Source organism: Phoenix dactylifera, chromosome 1, assembly GCF_009389715.1.
Source record: "Phoenix dactylifera cultivar Barhee BC4 chromosome 1, palm_55x_up_171113_PBpolish2nd_filt_p, whole genome shotgun sequence".
Taxonomy (NCBI): Eukaryota; Viridiplantae; Streptophyta; class Magnoliopsida; order Arecales; family Arecaceae; genus Phoenix; species Phoenix dactylifera.
Genome location: NC_052392.1, coordinates 28,742,405 through 28,760,880, shown reverse-complemented (window position 1 = coordinate 28,760,880; position 18,476 = coordinate 28,742,405). Strand labels below are relative to the sequence as shown.

At 40.5% G+C, this 18,476-nt stretch overlaps 1 protein-coding gene across 2 annotated transcripts in view; it reads left to right on the top strand.

Moving 5' to 3' along the window:
- The window catches only part of LOC103723811 (ubiquitin-NEDD8-like protein RUB2), a 10,751-nt gene extending 2,086 nt beyond the window's left edge, over nt 1-8,665 (top strand). Inside the window, exons 2-4 of one of the 2 annotated variants that reach the window (XR_005513796.1) lie at nt 5,904-6,163; nt 8,078-8,309; nt 8,484-8,665. Coding sequence is in view for 1 of the 2 variants with exons in the window: in XM_039131233.1 (XP_038987161.1) it covers nt 5,904-6,163; nt 8,078-8,186 (369 nt within the window). In the remaining variant the exon portion in view is untranslated. Of the gene's footprint in view, nt 1-5,903; nt 6,164-8,077 lie in introns of both variants that reach the window. The other variant, XM_039131233.1, reaches the window with a different exon arrangement.
- The last annotated feature ends 9,811 nt before the right edge of the window (nt 8,666-18,476 follow it).

The window sequence follows — 18,476 nt, the reverse complement described above, 5'->3', positions numbered from 1 at the left end:
TCTTAGGTAGAGGTATAAAATAAATTAAAAAGGAGAGAAATGAGATTTCTGCTGTGGTCACTGCAAAGGATTTCTTAATCTCCTTGGAGAAAGCTCCCTGCAACGGCATTGGGTGAGATATCTGTGGCTAAAGATGTAAGCTAAGGGCTGTGCAGGTATAGGTAAGAGAAGTAACTTGTAGTGAGTGGTGATTATTGTTCACATAAGATTCATCAAAGTTGTAGAGGATTAGAGGTCAAAGGAGCTCAACTCTTATGGATTACAATTGCAATTGGAAGGTTTCCTCTCAATTTTGAAAGGAAGAATAGATGAGGCTACTTCTGTTCAATCAAAATCCGACAAAAAACAAAACTTATCAGATCAAGGAAGCTGAAAACATGTCAAACCAGATGACCAACTAAGATGCAGAAAAATAAAAATGGGTTTCCAAGATATGATGAGATATCAATTTCCACATATTCCAACTTTGCTTCTGATTTCATCATCACATGGCAATAATCAATTAGAGAAAAAAGAGGTCTTCTGGTATTTTCCGTGTAAGTATAAACAAACACAATGTTATTGTGACAAGGCAAATATTTAATAAACAAAATTTCCAGAAATCAACAAGAATATCAATTTCCTCCTATTCAAGCATTTATTCTAAGCCCCATTGCATGACAATAATTAAATGAAATCCATTCCTAAATGAATACCTGGCAAGGGCAGGGTTGCTGTGCACTTCCCCATCAGGTTTCCTCCTCCTCCATGTTGGACTTGGACCTCTTCTCTTCCTCTTCAAAATATCATGCTTCTTCATTTTGACCCTATGGAGCTCCTTCTCACCTACATGCATTTCTTATTACTCTTGAAGAACTTGATCTTTCTCCACCTGCCAACCAACAAAATATTCCAACTTTGAGCACTAGATAGTAGAATAAGATCCATAGATCAATAATATATTGCGGAATTCAAGAAGGAACCCCATTTCAGCATCTGTCAATAGAGAACATCACCTTCAAAACAAATTTCGATGTGAATCTCTCCTCTTCTTTGAGGTTATTCATCGAAGTCTAGGTGCACGTGTGCACGGAGGAAATAGAGAGAGCAAGGTATGCTATGCCGGTTTTGGAGCCCATACTAGTCAGCCAAGGTTTGGTAAGCTCCTGTGCCGTTCCTTGCCGAGCCCGTACCAACATAGCATAATGGGTGAGGGAGCCGGAGATGGAGAATGGGAGAAAGGAAAAGAGAGAGAGGGGGAGATGAAGGGAGAGGGAGTGAGAGTTGTCGGAGGGGCCCTGAAGGGCCGGAGTAGGGGCTCCACCCTTTGGACCTTTGTATCGTTCGAAAAAGAGGTCCATTGGGGCTTCTTTTTTATGTTAAAAATTTTAAGTGAAGTCGGCGATGGGTTTGCCGACTTCACTTAAAATTTTTAAAATAAAAAAAAGAAGTCCAAATTTTAAGTGAAGTTGGCAAATCCATCGCCGACTTCACTTCAAATTTTCAAAATAAAAAAGGGGTCCAGAGAGCGAAGTCGTTGCTCCAGCTATTCAGGGGCCCTTCGGCGGCCCTCTCTCCCTCTCCCTCTCCCTCTCCCTCTCCCTTCCTCCCTCCCTCTCTCTCTCTTTCTCTCTTTCCTTCTCCCTCTCCCTCTACCTGCCAATTTACTGTTTTGAATGCAGAAACCGCCCCGGTCCGCTACTGGCATGGCTCGGTATGCTTCGAACCAGGCGGTTCGGGATGGTTCCACATTCCATAAGAAAGCGATTGGCTGAAATCTTGCATGACTTTTCTTTTTTGGAGGATAGGGTGGGGAGAGATAAAGAGAGACCAGTGAGAGTGGCGCAACTACAAATTTGAGCAGGTAGAAAACTTGAAATAAGAAAAAAGGTGTGTTATCTCCCATATTTACTTAAAGTGGCCTATTTAATCAAGAGAGGAAAAAAGTAGGAAAGGTATTTTGTCCAGAAACATGGTAGAAAAGAATCTACAGTTGAAATTTGAAACCCTTCTTTTTATAATATAGTGTATTTATTCATTAATTCTTCTGATTTATTTATACTTTTCTAGTTATATATGTGTGTATATATATGTTGTATGCACATACATATGTGTGCATATGTGCATGTTGTATACACACACATATACAGTGATTAGGATTTTTAAAGTTTTAGTTGGAGATTTATTGTGTTGTTGATCAAATCATATTGATAATACCTCTCTTTGCAAGGCTAACCTTGTTGAATCGAAAATTTCATGTTCCTTCTTTTCTTTGAATGGACGACTAACTTAATGGTGAAAGCAGTTGAAAATCAGGTGGAGAATGATTGAAAAGGGTCAGGTTGATCTTTTCAGATACAATATGATCTGTCAAGGTTTGTGAACATTCTATATTTATTTCTCAACCTAGTATCAACTCTATATGTTTCTATTAGATTCTTTACTAGTGCAATTTTAGGAACATGGGCTTTATATAACCTAGAATACCAATTGGAGCGAAGGAAAACCTACCTGATTAGTTATAAAATCTAAGTTTATACAACCTGGGAGTAAGCATATGGATTTCACCTAGATTTGGAAGTTATTTTTGGAGTACGAGAGAATTGGCAAGGTTGGATACATGCCTAAAGGTAGTTTAAGACAAAACCAATTGGGAGTGTGGTTTTGCTAGAAAACCTAGAATACCAGTTGGAGAGACCGAAAACCTACCTGATTAGTTATACAATCTAAGTTCATGCAACCAGGGAGTTAGCATATGAATTTCACCTAGATTTGGAAGTTGTTTTTGGACTATGAGAGAATTGGAAAGGTTGGATACATAGGTAGATCAAGACAAAACCAATTGGGAACAAGCCAATTTGGATCTGTCTAGGTGGTAAGAGCTAATTTGTTGTTATTCTTATTGCATTCTTTATGGAAGGATGGTATTAGATTTAAAATATTGCTCAAGTAAATCCTCTCAATCTTGGACTATCTTGAGAAATCCACCTCAATACAAAAGTGAAATAAATAATCCAGTTCAAATTTGTTCATCAGCCACAAAAGATGTTCTTATAAGTGAGCTAGTTGAGAAAATTTTTGAAAATAAATTACTTCATGCTTGCTTAACCTTTAGCCCAATTTAGGCTTATTGAGCCGAAAACAAAAGAAGGTTCTTTTCTTTGGAAAAACAAAAGAAGATTCTTTGGATCTGTTTGTTTGGGGGTAATCTAGTATGAAAAAATAAATTTCATGTTAGATTAATATGTTTGGTATAAAAAGCAGATGAGAGAGATGGTAAAATACATAGTGGGTTCCATGTCTATTTTTCTGAAAGAGAAGGTAAAACAAATACAACCCAGGGTGGTATTTGTTTTTGCACACTAAATTATTGAGTGAAGGTAATCCGAAATTATTATTTCTTGACGAAAATACCCTCTTTTATATTATATTAATATTATATTAATTATATTATATAATTAACATATGTTATATTAATAATATATTAATATATTATAAGTATATCAATATATTGATCATTAATATTTATTTAATATATTAATATATTTATTAATAAATATTAATTATTAATAAATAATTGATGTATGTATTTACATACCAAAACATACTAATTTTTTTTTATAATATGAAATATATTTTCTAATAAATATAATCGATTTAAAAATATTTATAGCATTTATGTAAGTGGGCCATAAATGGCCACTACATGAACTGAGAGAAAATGTTATTACTTGAATTGTTTATTCAAGGGCATTTTTGAAAATTTTGCAATATTTCTATGTAAGATTACTTCCAATCAAACATAGTAATCTTTTTTTGATGCTATTTTTTGGAGTAATTTTTTCACCAACCAAATGTGGTAAAATTTATTTTTTCCAGCAACCATTTTCTAAGATAAATGATTCTCAGAATTTGTCAGAGTATCCCATAATTTGACATACCCCAACCAAATGAACCTTGGAAATATATGCCTCCTTGGATTAATTTGGAAATGGACATTGCTCATAAGTTGTCACATTTTGCATTTGGAAATAAATTTTCTTATTTTTAATACTCTACTAAGATTTTGTAAAGCTTACTAGGACTGACAATTTATGACCCGACCTTCTAAACTAACCTGCAACCAACATAAGATAAACAGGTTCAAGTTTGGCATAAATGTGTTTGGATTATATACAAGTCGACCCGACCTAACCCGTTTATTAAATGGGTTGGATTTGGATTTATAGTTTTGACTTGTCAAACCCATTCAACTCGTTTAGTAATTGGGTCAGGTAGACATAGTTACAACCATGGAATGCCGTACGGGCCGGTACGGGCTGGTACGTATCGGTCCGGTCCTAGACCGGTACCGGAACCACAAGAAAATCGGTATCTCCGGTTTTCTTGTGCGAACCGGCCAGTACGGAGCCCGTACCGGCCAGTACCGGCGGTACCGGCCTCGTACCGGTGTGAACCGGTTCGCACCGGTACGAAATTTTTTTTTTTAATGAACGACAGCGCGAGGCGCTGTGGTTTTTGGCTCGCGGTACCGGCCGGTACGTACCGGACTGGACCGGTACTGTACCGGTCCGGACCGGTACTGTATCGGTCCGGCCCACCACCGGTACGCCGACCGGTACCGGTACGGCGGACCTTGATTACAACCAACCTATTTAAGACATGTTTAACCTGTTTAACCTATGTAAGATCTCTTTAACCTATTTAAGATCTATTTAATATGTTATCGCAAACCTAGCCAATCTGGGCTGTTTATTAAATGGGTTATGTAGGCCAGGTTGGGTGATCTATTTGATAAAGAGATCAGGTTTGATTTTGGATTTCTAACCCATTTAACAAATAGGCTAGGTTTGGGTTGCTAGGCTTTCCCTAATAGTCACGTCTCATCTTGGCCCACCGTCCCATTGCTACCCCTAAAGCTTTGTTTCTTTTGACCTAGAAAAAATCACAAGTGGTGAGATCACTAATTTCCATCATTATTGGTGGCCTAGGACTCTTGGCTGATTTGTGCTGGACTGTATCCAGATTGGGAGCTTCATTCTCTCCGATCTATATGTACCTATTCACGCGTTTTTATTCCCAAAATCTTCTCTTTGGAACTAGTATGGACATTTGATTTCTGAAATCCATTACCAACTAATTGCATTGTAACTAGTGTGGAGATAATTTGTAATACCTACTGTGCTAGATCGGTCTTTTCTTTAAAATTTACTTTATCATTTACTTGTTAATTCTAATAACATAGGTTTTGCATCTAAGAACATTTTCTTGTTTTCATTGAATAATTGTTTTCTTTGTGTTGAATCGGTGTGATATGAAAGTAGAAATATTGATGACTTTGATCCAAGGTTTGTTGTACTAGTGCATAACACCCTGTACCAGGCATACCATACTGTACAAGTACCGAAATGAATCTTGGTATGGGAGCATACCATGACTTGGTACACGGAGCCAACCCCCATACCGAGCATACTGATATTGTACCAGCATGATATCGGTATAGGGTCTAATACCGGGATAGTGAACCTTGCTCTGATCTATAATTTATAATAAAGTTCTTATATAGATTAATTAATAAGATTGTAAATTAAAAAAATTAAGGTTATATAAAATTGTTAATCTGTAGAGCTAGCAAGGGCTCTGTACATGTCAACTTAAGGCTTTTTTGTCAATTTTTATGCTCTAGGAACCTCTCTCTAAGCTAGAAATATTCTAAAATTTCTTTAACAAAATTCAGACATTCGTGGTTACTCAATCCAAGGCCTATATAAATATAATGTGAAAATTGGTTTTACAACATTAACAGCGATGCTTTGTGCTTAAAGCAATGTCCATGGTTGAACAACATGGTTTCATGCTTTTCAAGGTTAAAGACATCTCTGTTCTTTAATATTAGATTGAGTGTTTTATGGATGATGCCGCAGGACAAGGAGGGTATACCCCCAGATCAACAAAGATTGATTTTCGCTGGAAAGCAGTTGGAGGATGGTCGAACCTTGGCTGATTACAACATTCAAAAAGAGTCAACGCTGCATCTGGTTTTAAGACTTAGGGGTGGAACAATGATTAAGGTGAAGACACTTACTGGAAAGGAAATTGAAATTGACATTGAGCCTACTGATACCATTGATAGGATCAAGGAGCGAGTTGAGGAGAAAGAAGGGATTCCACCGGTCCAGCAAAGGTACTTTTTCTTTGAAATTTGTCTTATATAAGCTATCTGATCTATCTTAGCTGCTATTGTTCTCATGACATCTGTGTCGTCTAGTATATCTTCAGATCTATTTTCTATAGGATCATTTATCTCCATGAAAATATTATTCCATTTTAATATTTGCAGTTCACATCATGTTATGTCTAACAGAAATTTCTTTAGAATTTGACTTTCATCTAATTACTGTTATTAAGTTTTATATTGACATTTGGTCTTGCTTGGCACTTTGTACTTTAAGGTGCAATTTCAGATGATATTCTCTTGTTATTCTCCTTGTTCCTTGAAACTTGTTTATCAGCATGGTTAATTTCTGTACTAGAAACTTTTTAATTTTTTGCCTTCGTTAACTTTTACTTGAACAATTTTTAACAATTCCCTTGTATATACTGAGAAACAAGTCTTAGTAGGGAACCAAAGAATTGGCTATGATACTCTGATCACAGTACACATATAGGAGATGGGTTAGTGGTGAAATAATGTAACCATGTTATCTCATTTTCATGTTATTTTAAGACCGTTACGAAATGAAGGAACATATATGTTGCATTGCAATTTTCTGCTGGATTATTTCCAAACTTGGCTAGCTCTCGTTCCAAATTTCTGAACAATGATTCCAAACAGCTGAGCTACTAAATTGTGGCTAAAATCTTAAATTGGCGTTCCAGTTTGTCTTCTTGAATGTAGTCTTTTAGATCATTAGGTAAGCAATTAGCTACAGATTATCCCTTCCATTTTACCAGCTACATTGATCTTACATATAAATATTGAAGGTTATCTTTTGCCTACTTTATGTTTCCTCTCTGTCAAACTTTTAAAATTAGAATTAGGTTTATTGCAGATTGCGGCTAATGGATTTTTTCTGCTGTTTCACATAGACTTTGATCAGGCTTCTTTAGTTTCACGAACTTGAAGGATAGCAGTGTAGTTACTAACAAATGAAGGTGGTGGGATTTCACCAACACACTCTCATGCACACACACACACACACACACACACACACAGAGAGAGAGAGAGAGAGAGAGAGAGAGAGAGAGAGAGATAGAGCATTCTTGATTTATATGGTTCATCATGTACTTGGCCCTCCAGCACTACTAGTGCCCTAGTTGTGGCTAGTTGGTTCATTGGCAAGAAATATCCAAATTTCTTTCTTTTTTCATTTTTTATATTTTTAGGCATTCTTGTAGATTATTTATTACTGGTATGTGAAACATAGTTGACTTTCCACCGTTTTGCTCCGAGAATGTTGTGGCTCCCTAGTGTTACTGAAAATTCAGATTCATAATGTAGATAGCCTGTGACGTATTTTGCACTAATAAGCTTCGAGTTAAACTTTATAGATAGAGTTGCAGCCCATGCTAGTGCAAAACTGGAACTCTGCGGCAATCTCAGGTGAAGAATGACGTGATATTTTTAGTATATTAGTGGTATCCTTCATTTTTTTCAGATGACTTATTTGTGAATTGTCCCTTGGAAGTTGCAGTTACTTTAATCGCATACTGATGGTAGCAAGGTTAATAAATCCTTACTCATAGTATAAGTATGTGTTTTTTGAATGGTAGTATAAGCTTACTGTTGAGCTTCCAGTCAATATGTTTTTTTTTTTTTTTTTGTAACTTTGTGCTGCAAAGTCATTTGTGCTTCTCTACCATGGCAAACAAACTCTGTTTGTATCTTTTAACTACAAAATTATGACCTTGCATTCTTTTTTATAATGAGGGCAATTTCTGTTTATTTTAGGTGGCTAATATCAAAACTCCTAGGTGGTGAAGGATGGTCTATTACTAATACTGGCTGAAGTTTTGGCAGCTTGTTTTATTTTTTGAGGTGTCTCTCTCTATCAGGTTGCATTTCCCGAAGATCTCAGCATTTCATTTCCTTATGCAGGCTCATATATGCAGGAAAGCAGCTCGCTGATGACAAGACTGCCAAGGACTACAACATCGAGGGTGGTTCTGTACTTCATCTCGTGCTTGCTCTAAGGGGTGGTCTGTAGCAGGAGCTTCATGTATATACTACTGCAAAAATGAGGGGGGCATGGTGTGTTTTCGCAGCTCTCGACATCCAAAAAAAAATACTTGGCACTTTTTGGGACTGGTTTGCTATATTCTGAATAGAGGCAAGTTTGCAGCTGTTATTGAAATAACATGAATGCTTAAACTGATTGCACTTGCTAGCTTCAAGACTTGCATATTGGATATTATGCTCTTCCTGTTATTCAGGCCTTCTATGGCTGTGTTGCAATTTCTTTCTTTCACACTCTTAAGAGATACATGTAGTAGTGTTATTACAGATCTAGTCCATGGCAGCTGTCAAATTTGGGCAAGATCTTATGGAGGAATTGCTGGAGAAAATGGAGGAGGCAAGGTGGTCCTGGAGAGGTCCATTGTAATCCTAAGTGGTTGAACATAAAGAATTTTTATGATGGCTTGTTGGAGTGTGAAATTTAATGTGCACAACTATATTCTTGTTTTAGATTTTTTTGGTTGGGTCAGAAACGATACAGTAAGATATGCAAGTAACTAAAATGGTGGAGGGATTCCTTTTCTACCGTTTTAGTTAGTAATTAATATGTTTGATTGACATACGAATCAGCCAACTTGGTCATTCTGAGTAGTACAGGTGTAACATATGAAATCGTATGGGTATCATTCATGTTTGCATGTATATATGTCTATTTCGGGTCAATTAAAAATAACAACTTACAAAACCTTGACCTATGCCTGATCAAGCGTCAGGCCAAGACCTCTACCTACACCCAACCATGAGTCATTTTGGGTTGCCCATTTAATGCTAACCTAATCTATTTTGCAAGATTTAAGCCCAAATAAAACCACGCTAAGATTTGATCCCTAGTAAATCTATGCTCATCTATCATATCAAATACTTACAATGCCTACTGACCACTTTCTAAAATGATTTAAATAACTAGCATTTAGAAAAGATTAATCACTCGTTTTTTCTTCTTCTTAGATCATGACTCAACCCAATCTGGACTATTTTAAACTATTTCCACCCAAATAGAATTCTTCCCTCATAATCTAAGTTGGGCCAAAACTTTTACCCATATCTAATCCTTTAAAGTTTGGGTCAAGAAATCTGACCCACGAGACCCTAACTGAAAAGACTCTTGATCCAAACTCGATCGAAATAGATTGGATTGGCACAGGTTTTTTGGCTCAATTTTTGCCACCCCTGCGAGAGAGCAATGGCCTCTCGGCTGAATAGACAAATGACTCGAAACAATCTAATAATGTTGAGTCATGGGTGGGTTTATGTGGCTTTTAGCGTCCTGTACTCAACTCGGTATGCGTCTTTGAACACCCAACGAGAAATTGATTCTTGTGACATTTTAACAATGCAACTAGAAATAACATTCATAACCACTAAATGTTGTCCCATATATTTATAGTATGTTATGAATTGTTACTATAAAAGCGTTATCTAGCATTATCTAAGATATTTTTTTAATGTTTTCTTGTAACTTTCAATCGTTTATCATAGGCTTCCCACTCCTCTGCATTCTTCAATCAGAAATTTAAGACTAAAAATGACAAGCACATAACTTGAAGATAAAGGTTGCAAAAATTCTTTAAAATTATTAATGCATGTTGAAAGGGGTGAATTATCACAGGATAATACTGGTCACTATGATTCCCGACATTTAGATATTAGAAAATTATAATTTTTACAAAGCCATTATTTACATGCATGTGTAAAATAATATCTACGTTTTGGCAATTGTCCCACAGCAGATTCACTCAAACGTCTACTTGAATTTTTGTATCCGTAAGTTTACATGATATGTTCTTAGGCATTTAGGCACCAAGCTATGAGTAACCTATAATTCTATTTTCCTTTTTCAAGTACATCAGTATGTGCTACATGGCACTTCAAATATCGCTTGTAGATTACAAGATGAGTTGACTTATTGTTATCCTAACAAATTTTACATTTTTAATTATCTCTCAAGCATTTATTAGAGATTTGAAGGTTAAGAGACATTTAAAAAACTGGAGTTATGGTGCCTGTGCTGTTGATTTTTCAAAATAGATGGTCAAATTCTTGGTGTAAATATTTTTTATAAATAAATCTACAACTGGTAATGTGGGTAGATAATTTAGCATTAAATATGAATTATTTATATTTCAGTAAAAAAAATCTTACAGTAGATTCGAATTTTTTATGCTGGTTATAAATTTATAAAGATACTTTTCTTTCCTCAAACACTCACGCACGTGCGTGCACAAAAAAGAAACAATCGTATAAGAATGCGATGTAGGCATCATTTTGCATGAGCGGCATATGATACTGATTGCATGTCAAATGTAGAGCTGCCACAATTACTGGTTGCCGGAACTGTCAGTTCTTCCGGCACATGTTGATTGGCTCCTCAGCTAATTGGCACCTCGGCTGACTGGCTCCTTGGCTAGGGTCGAAGTTGTTTATCTCACTTTATACCGAGATCAAGGAGGTCGTTCCGGTCCAAAGTCGAGGTGTCCAATAATTCTCTTATCACTTGCTCCCCACTTCCGAGGCCAAGCTGCATTTCAGTTCGGGTGATGGAAGTCACGTCGTCACCTCGATTCGAGGATATGGCTTTTGTCAGGGGGCATTTAATGTGTCGATTGTTCTTCTCGAAGTGTCACTGAACTGGGGTTTCCCGAGGCATTATGATTACAGGATTGTCCTGAGGCATAATTAATGCGACGATTCTGAAGGATCGCTTGCGGCATATTCCAAACTGACACGTAATTGAATTTGTTCAAATAGTTAAATCAACGCTATGACTAGAGTCGTTCGCTCCTCTATATAAGAGCACCTCCTCCCTTTAGTTTACACACTTGCTTCATTTGCCCCTCCGTCGGAGTGCTCAAGTGTCCAAGCTCCTAGGTGGCACTCTGGCGAAGTCCCCTTTCTCTAACTCCGACGTCCTCCATGCTCTTCTATTTCCGGCGAGTACCTGTTCCTTGGCCGCTCGGCCCTTTCTTCTTATCTTCGTCTTTTCCTTCTTCTTTCTCTTCATCCCTTTCACCATGAATGAAGCTGAGATCAATGCCTTGGAGGGGAGCCGGTCGTTTGACCACTCTCCTCAAGCACGACAGTTGTTGCCTCTGGCTAAGTCCAAGATTCGATCGCGCCTAGACTATGAGGTGTTCGTCCTCATATAGGAGAAAATAGATCTTGTTCGAGCCCAGCACTTCATACTTCCCGAGTTCGTCTTTGAGCTCGCCGGTCCCAATAACCTAGTGACTCACCCCCCCCCCCCCCCCCTCCTTATTGACTCAACCTGTACGAGGAGACTCTTAGGGCTAGGCTAAGACTCCCCTTCCATCCTTTCTTTGTCCAGCTAATGAGGGTTTATTGTCTCGTATCGCCACAATTGGTCCCGAAATCGTGGCGGGTCCTCATCGGCTTCTTTTATCTCTGCCTCTTTTGGAATATCCGCCCTCAGTTTTCCTCTTCTGGGGGTGCTTCACTTTGAATAGGCACCCTCAGGACTGTAACTAGTGGTACTTTTCTCCTCATAAAAACTACTAGTTGATTCGAGGTACCCCCTCTTCCATCCATGGATGGAAAGGAAGATTCTTCTTTATTTTTATTGAGCAGCCATGATGGTTTGAAACCCTATGGAGGATATCTTGGAGAAATTTGAATCGGCCTCTAAGGTTGTCTAGCGATGATCAAGTGTTCTTGGACACACTTCTGAAATCTCGATCCAAGATTTCTGCATTGCAGGAGTTGTTGTCTGAAGAGATGCTAATCGATGTCGGTTTGAGCCCAGCCGACCCCCACGGCAAACTTTTTCTAGACTTCTCCTATGTTTTCTTTCCAAAATTATCGTCTAATATTGTCTTTGGTTTTGCAGCTATCGTAGCGATGAAGACCGACTTGGCAGTGATCCACAAGAAGCTGCAGAAGAGGTTGGTCGCTGCGTCCGGGGGCGAGACCTCCCAGAAGAAGAAGAAGAAGCTAAGGGAGAAATCCTTCTCAAGCCTTACTACTGAAGGTGCTGCTAGGGCTGCTGTTGCTACTGTAGAGACCTTGGTTTTTGAGGTCTCCCCTGAGGTGCTGGAACCTCGGAAGAAGAATGTGAAGCTTGACCTCGAGGTTGAGATTGTGTCGCCAATCAAGTCGACCCCTCCTAAGGAGGTCATTCTCGCCCAACCATCTGCTGCCCTGCCTTTTCTCCAGTCATCCTACGAGGCCCATACCTCAGCTCGGTCTGGCCTAGGTTCGTCCGTCCTAGCTGAGGAGGTCTCATCAGCCCGAGCCAGCACCTCCAGGACCTTCGTCCCAAAGTGGTCGGTCCAAGACTCCGACTCGACCCTGATGACCTTTGGGGTGGCGAAGGAGAAGGTGCGAGCTATGCGGCTCCAAGCCGACAAGGAGCTCATGCACTCCTTCAATGACCAAGAACTGATCAACGAGACCTTCTCCTTGACTATCCGGGTAAGTCTCTGCTTTGCAGGTTTTTTTGCCAAGTCATTCCCTTCGGTTACTAATTGCTCTTCTTTTCAGCATGCCCACGAGGTCTCCTACACATATGAGTCGATCTCAACGCTCAAGAGGCATGGCTCAGAACTTGAGGTAAAGCTGAAGGCTGCCTAAGAGGGAGCCTGGCAGGCTGAGTAGAGGGTGAAGGCTGCTGAAGACAAGGTCGAGTCGATAGAAGTCTAAGCCTCGGCCGCACAGACCCAGACAATAATTATGGAGAGCCAACTACGCACGGCTAGGGAGGCTTTTCGAACTGCCAATGAGAAGGTTGTGGAGCTTTTTGTGAAGCTGGCTTAAGCCGAACAAAATACTGTCGAGGCCTAGGAGCTCATCCTCTAAGCCGAGGGGAAGGTCACTGAGGCCAGGGAGCTGGTCATCCAAGCCAAGAAGAGGGCTGCTAAAGCAATCGAGGAGCATCTCACCTCGGGCTAGCTCCAGGATGAGTTCGCCAAGAATGCGCTCGATGCGTTCGCAAAGGGCTTCGAGGAATGTCGAGCTCAGGTTAGCAACTGTTTTCAGGGTTGGACTTCTCTGGCTTCCAGCCTGACCCGACATCGACGGCAATGAAGGCGACGATGTTGGCGGCGTCAGCGGTGATAATATCGATAATGGTGATAGGGGAGAAGGCGAAGAATGAAGTTCTTTGTCTTTTCATTTTTTGCTTTTTGGCTTGGATTAGCTGAGCTCGATGTACTTCATTTTTTGCTTGGACTTTGTCGAGGTTGATGTACATAGCTTTTTGCTCAGCCTTTGCCAAGGTCAATATATATATTCTAAAGTAACGAAGGTACAAAATTTTTTCAAAGTACCTATGTTCGGTCATTGCATGCGTCGTTTACTTTTTTCTTGAGTTTGGGTCGTTGCCCCAAACTTTTCTTTGATGCTTCTTCTTATATTCAGTTCCGACAAAGGGATCGGCAAGGATTTTTAGCTTATCTTGAACTCCTCAGTCTCTCTAGAGTTTGTCTCCAGATTAATTCTGAGTGAGCTCGACTAGAGAAGGTCCCAGGTGGGCTTGGGGTGTCTCCTTAGTTGACCTCTCTGGAGTTTGTCTCCAGAGGAATTCCAAGTGAGCTCGGCTTGAGGAGGTTCCAGGTTGGCCTGTGGTGTCTTCTTTGTTGATCTCTCAGAGTTTGTCCCATAGAAACTTCGAATAAACTCGGCTTGAGGTGGTCCCAAGTTGACCCAAGGTGTTCCAAGTCGAATATGCTTGTCATGATAGTCCGATTTGAAAGTTAGAAATACAACAAGAAAATTTTAATTAGAAGCTCGGACTATAATGAACCTTACTGATAATAGATGTGAAGGTTATCAGAGTTCCAAGTTCGTGTGATCGGAGCGCCGCCGAGGTGCTCCAGCCTATATGCTCGTGTTGTACTGCTTCTATTACTTAGTATGAACCTTCCTAATTTGGGTTTAGCTTTTCGAGTTCTCATGGTTGTGATGCTTTGTCCTTTCTCAAGATGAGGCACTGGTCGGAAAAGCTTGCCTTTGACCCTTGAGTTGTTGTACCGAGTTGCCTTCCACTGGTACACCGCCATGCATATTTGAGCTTGTTCTTAGATTTCTTCTAGTAGATCAAGGTTGGCTTAGAGTTAATCCGAGTTTGAGTGGTCGTCAAAGTTTTTCACCTGAAGCAATGGAAGTTCGATCTCCAATGGGATCATTGCCTTCATTCCCAAAGCAAGATTGAAGGGCATCTCCTCGGTGGGAACTCGAGATGTTGTCTGGTATGCCCATAAGATGTTGTATAATTCTTAGTCCCATAGTCTTTTAACTCAGTCTAGTCTCAGTAGGATTGTTCGAGATGTCACCTCGACCTCTCCGTTGGTTTGAGGGTGTGCTACCGAAGTGAACCGGTGATCGATTTCGAACTTGGTGCAGAACTCTTTGAATCGAGCATTGTAGAACTAGAGCCCGTTATCTGTGATGATTATCCGAGGAAGTCCGAACCTGCAAATTATAGCTTGCCAAACAAAGTCTCGAACTTTTTTCTCAGTAATTCGAGCTATGAAGAAAAACTTGTGCTACCTAGTTGCCACTGGGAAAGGTTCAAGAATATCGATCCCCACTGCATGAGCGGACAAGGGGTGCTGATCGACATCAATGCAACCGCTGATCCCCGTTGGATATTTGCATGGCATTGGCATCAGTCACACCTCTTGATGAAGTTGGCTGCATCCTTTTGCAGGATCGACCAGTAGTATGCTTGTTGTAAGATCTTGTAGGCCAAAGATCTGCCCCTAGATGGTTGCCACATATTTTTTTATGTACCTCATAATGTGCATAATTTGCCTTGGTCAGATAGAGGCATTTGAGGAGCAGCAGCGAGAATGTCCTCCGATACAACTAGTAGTCGAGGAGGATGTAGTGGGCGGCTTGGCGCTTTTCAGTGAGCTCCAACCCAATTCATAGGCAGCCTTCAGTCCTTCAAGAAGTCGACGAGAGGATCCATCCATCTCAGCTCGACAATGGTGTTTAGCACAACCTCGATCTTGTTGATGCTCGATGTCTCCATTACTTCGAGGTAAGTAGCTTTAGTCAGCTCTGTAGTCTTCAAGGTGGCCATTTTTGATAGTAGATTGGCCCTTGCATTCTCCATCCGAAAAATATGTTCTATGTCAAAACTATAAAAGACTGAGGTGATGTCTTTTACCTTTTGTAGATATTTGATCATCGATGGTCCTCGAGCCTTGAATTCTCCTCGCACTTGGTCGATGACCAATTGTGAATCGCTGAAGATGTTTAGTTGCTAAACCCTGAGCTCCATGGAAAGCTTGAGCCTGGTGATGAGTGCTTCATATTCAACCTCTTTATTTAAGGCCGAGAATTCAAACCATAGAGCGTACTCTGTGATCACTCGATCTAGGTTGATGAGTATGTGTCTAGCCCTACTGCCCCTTAGGCTTAACGACCCGTCTACGTGTAAGATCCATGGCCATTCTATGGTATTATTTTTCTTGGAGAGCTCAGCAGGATCTTCATTAGGGATAGTGCATTCCACCAAGAAGTCTGCGAACACTTGCGCCTTGATAGATGGTCGAGGCCGATACTATACGTCAAATACTTTGAGCTTCACTACCTACTTTGCCAGCCGACCTATATTTTTAGGCTTCTATAAATCTGCCTTACCGACTAGTCAGTAAGGACTGGGATTGAATGGACCAAAAAATATGATCGAAGCTTTCGAGCTGAGATGATGAAGGTGTAGACCATCTTTTTCAATTTAAAGTACCTCATCTCGACATCTCGCAGGATCCAACTTGTGTAGTAGGTTGGTTTTCAGCATCTTTTCTCTTCTCATACTAGAATCGAGCTCACAGCAGAAGGAGAAACGACTAAATATAAGTACAAAGCATTTCTCCGACCTGTGGTTTTGTGAGGAGAGATGATAAGCTGAGATATTTCTTAAGTTGGTCGAAGTCCTCTTGACACTCCTCGGCCCATTAGAAGTTCTTCGGATGCTTCAGGGCCTTAAAGAACTACAGGCAGCACTTTATCGATCTAGAGACAAACCTTATCGGCAGCAATCGTACAAATTAGGCGTTGAACTTCTTGATAGTCTTTAGCGCCTGCATTTTCTACATTGCTCGAATTTTCTCCGAGTTTGCCTCAATGCCTCGTTGCGTCACCATGAATCCCAAAATTTTTTTTGAAGTGACTCCGAAGGTATACTTCGTCGAATTGAGTTTCATCTGGTAATTTCTGAGAGTTGCAAAAGTTTCCTCCAGGTCGACTATCTGCTGCTCTGCAACTTAGCTTTTAATGAGTATATCATCCACATACACCTCCATACTTTGGCCGATCTACTCCTTAGAGATCTTATCAACGAGGCATTGATAAGTTGTCCCTATATTCTTTAAGCCAAAGAGCATTACCTTATAGTAGTAGAGACCTTTGTAAGTAAAAAAGGCCATTTTCACCACATGTTCAGGCGCTATTTGGATCTAATTGTACCCATAGAATGCGTCCATAAAGGTCAGCAGTTGGTGTCCCGAGGTCGCATCCATGAGATAATCAATCCTTGGGAGCAGAAAGCTATCTTTTGGGCAAGCCTTATTTAGGTCAATATGGTCGGTGCAAACTCGTAATTTTCTATTGCCATTTTTGACAAGTGCAATAATGGCTAGCCAATCAAAATAGTTCACCTCGCAAACAAAGCTGGCCTCGAGGAGTTTGTCAACTTCTTGGTCAATGACTTGTTATCTTTCTACGATGAAGTTTCTCTTCTTCTACCGCACAAGTCGATGAGCTGGGTCTACATTGATCCTGTAAACCATCACTTCAGAGCTTATACCCGACATGCCAGCACCGACCCGACAAAGGCATCTGTAATGGCATGGAAAAAGTTGATAACTTTGGCCTGGCCTTCTTCACTTAGGTTGGAGCCAATCTACATAGTCCAGTCGGGCTTGTCTTTCCTTAAGAGGACCTACACCAACTCTTTGGCTGGTTCTTCTCGCTGCTCCTTCAATTCATTCCTTGTATCCAAACCTTTAATTGGCAGAGTTTGCACCGGCCTCCTCCCTTTGAGGGTGGCCTTGTGGCACTGGCGAGCCGCCATCTAGTCGCCTCGAATTTTTCGAACTTCGCTCCTTATAGGCAAACGTACGAGCAGATAGTAGGTGGATATCACAGCTCAGAAGGCATTCAGACCAGGTTGGCCAAAAATTGCATTGTAGGCCAAGGGGACCTGTACCACCAAAAACTTCAGCCTTAAAGTGTTGCTTCGATGCTCTTGCCCTGCGGTGACAGGTAGATCACTCACGCCCTCCACAGGAACAAAATCTCTCAAGAAGCCAACCAAAGGCGTATTGACTTTTCAAAGTTGTTCAGCAGGCAACCTCATTCTCTTGAAAGCATTGTAGAACAACTTGTTGGCCGAATTTTCATTATCAACAAATCTTCTCTTTATATCAAATTTAGCAATAGCAAGAGAAATGACTACAACATTGTCATAAAGAGTCTAAACTTCTTGCAAGTCATCATTGGAGAAAGAAATGATGTCACCCACATGCTGTCTCGTGCTGTTGACTCCAGCTGTTGGACGATGTCGATCGGTACAGTGGGCGATAGGTTAGAGGCTAAGGCAGGCTCTCCTTGATCACGCTAAGCTTGAACATATTGGTCCAGCCATCTACGTCAGATGAGTGCCTCGATCTCGTCCTTAAGCTAGAGGCATTCCTCATTATCATGACCATAGTCTCGATGGAAGCAGTAGTACTTCTCTTTTTTCGTTTGGCTGTCGATGCCTTTATTCGACGTAGAGGGCACTAGTAGCCTCGGCTTTCGATCTCTATGAGTATCTGTGTTCTTGGGGCTATGAGAGTGGTGTACCTTTCAAACTTCTGAGGAGAGCTCTTGGGCCATCTGCGTTCCTTTCTCATCGAGGCAAAACACACCTTGGCTCTCCTTGATCCTCACCTCCCTTTTTTCTCTTCAAACAAATCTCCCGCTAGCAGACTTACGATGGAAGACCATGGCTTCCTTCGCATTGGCATACTTTTCTGCCTGTAGCAATATTTTAGTAAAGTCGGTGACGAAGCGCTTCTCCAAGGAAAAGAGAAAGCGTGATGGTCGTAAGCCGCTCTTTATAGCCGACATTGCAACCGATTGATCTAGGTCGCGGACTTCCAGTGTTGCTATATTAAAACGGCTGACATAGTCCCAGAGGGACTCTTTCTCCCTCTACTTGATGTTAAGCAACACGTCCGAGCCACGATGTCATCTTCAGCTGGAGACGAAGTGTGCTGTAAGGAGGCGGTTGAGTTGCTTGAAGGAGTAGATA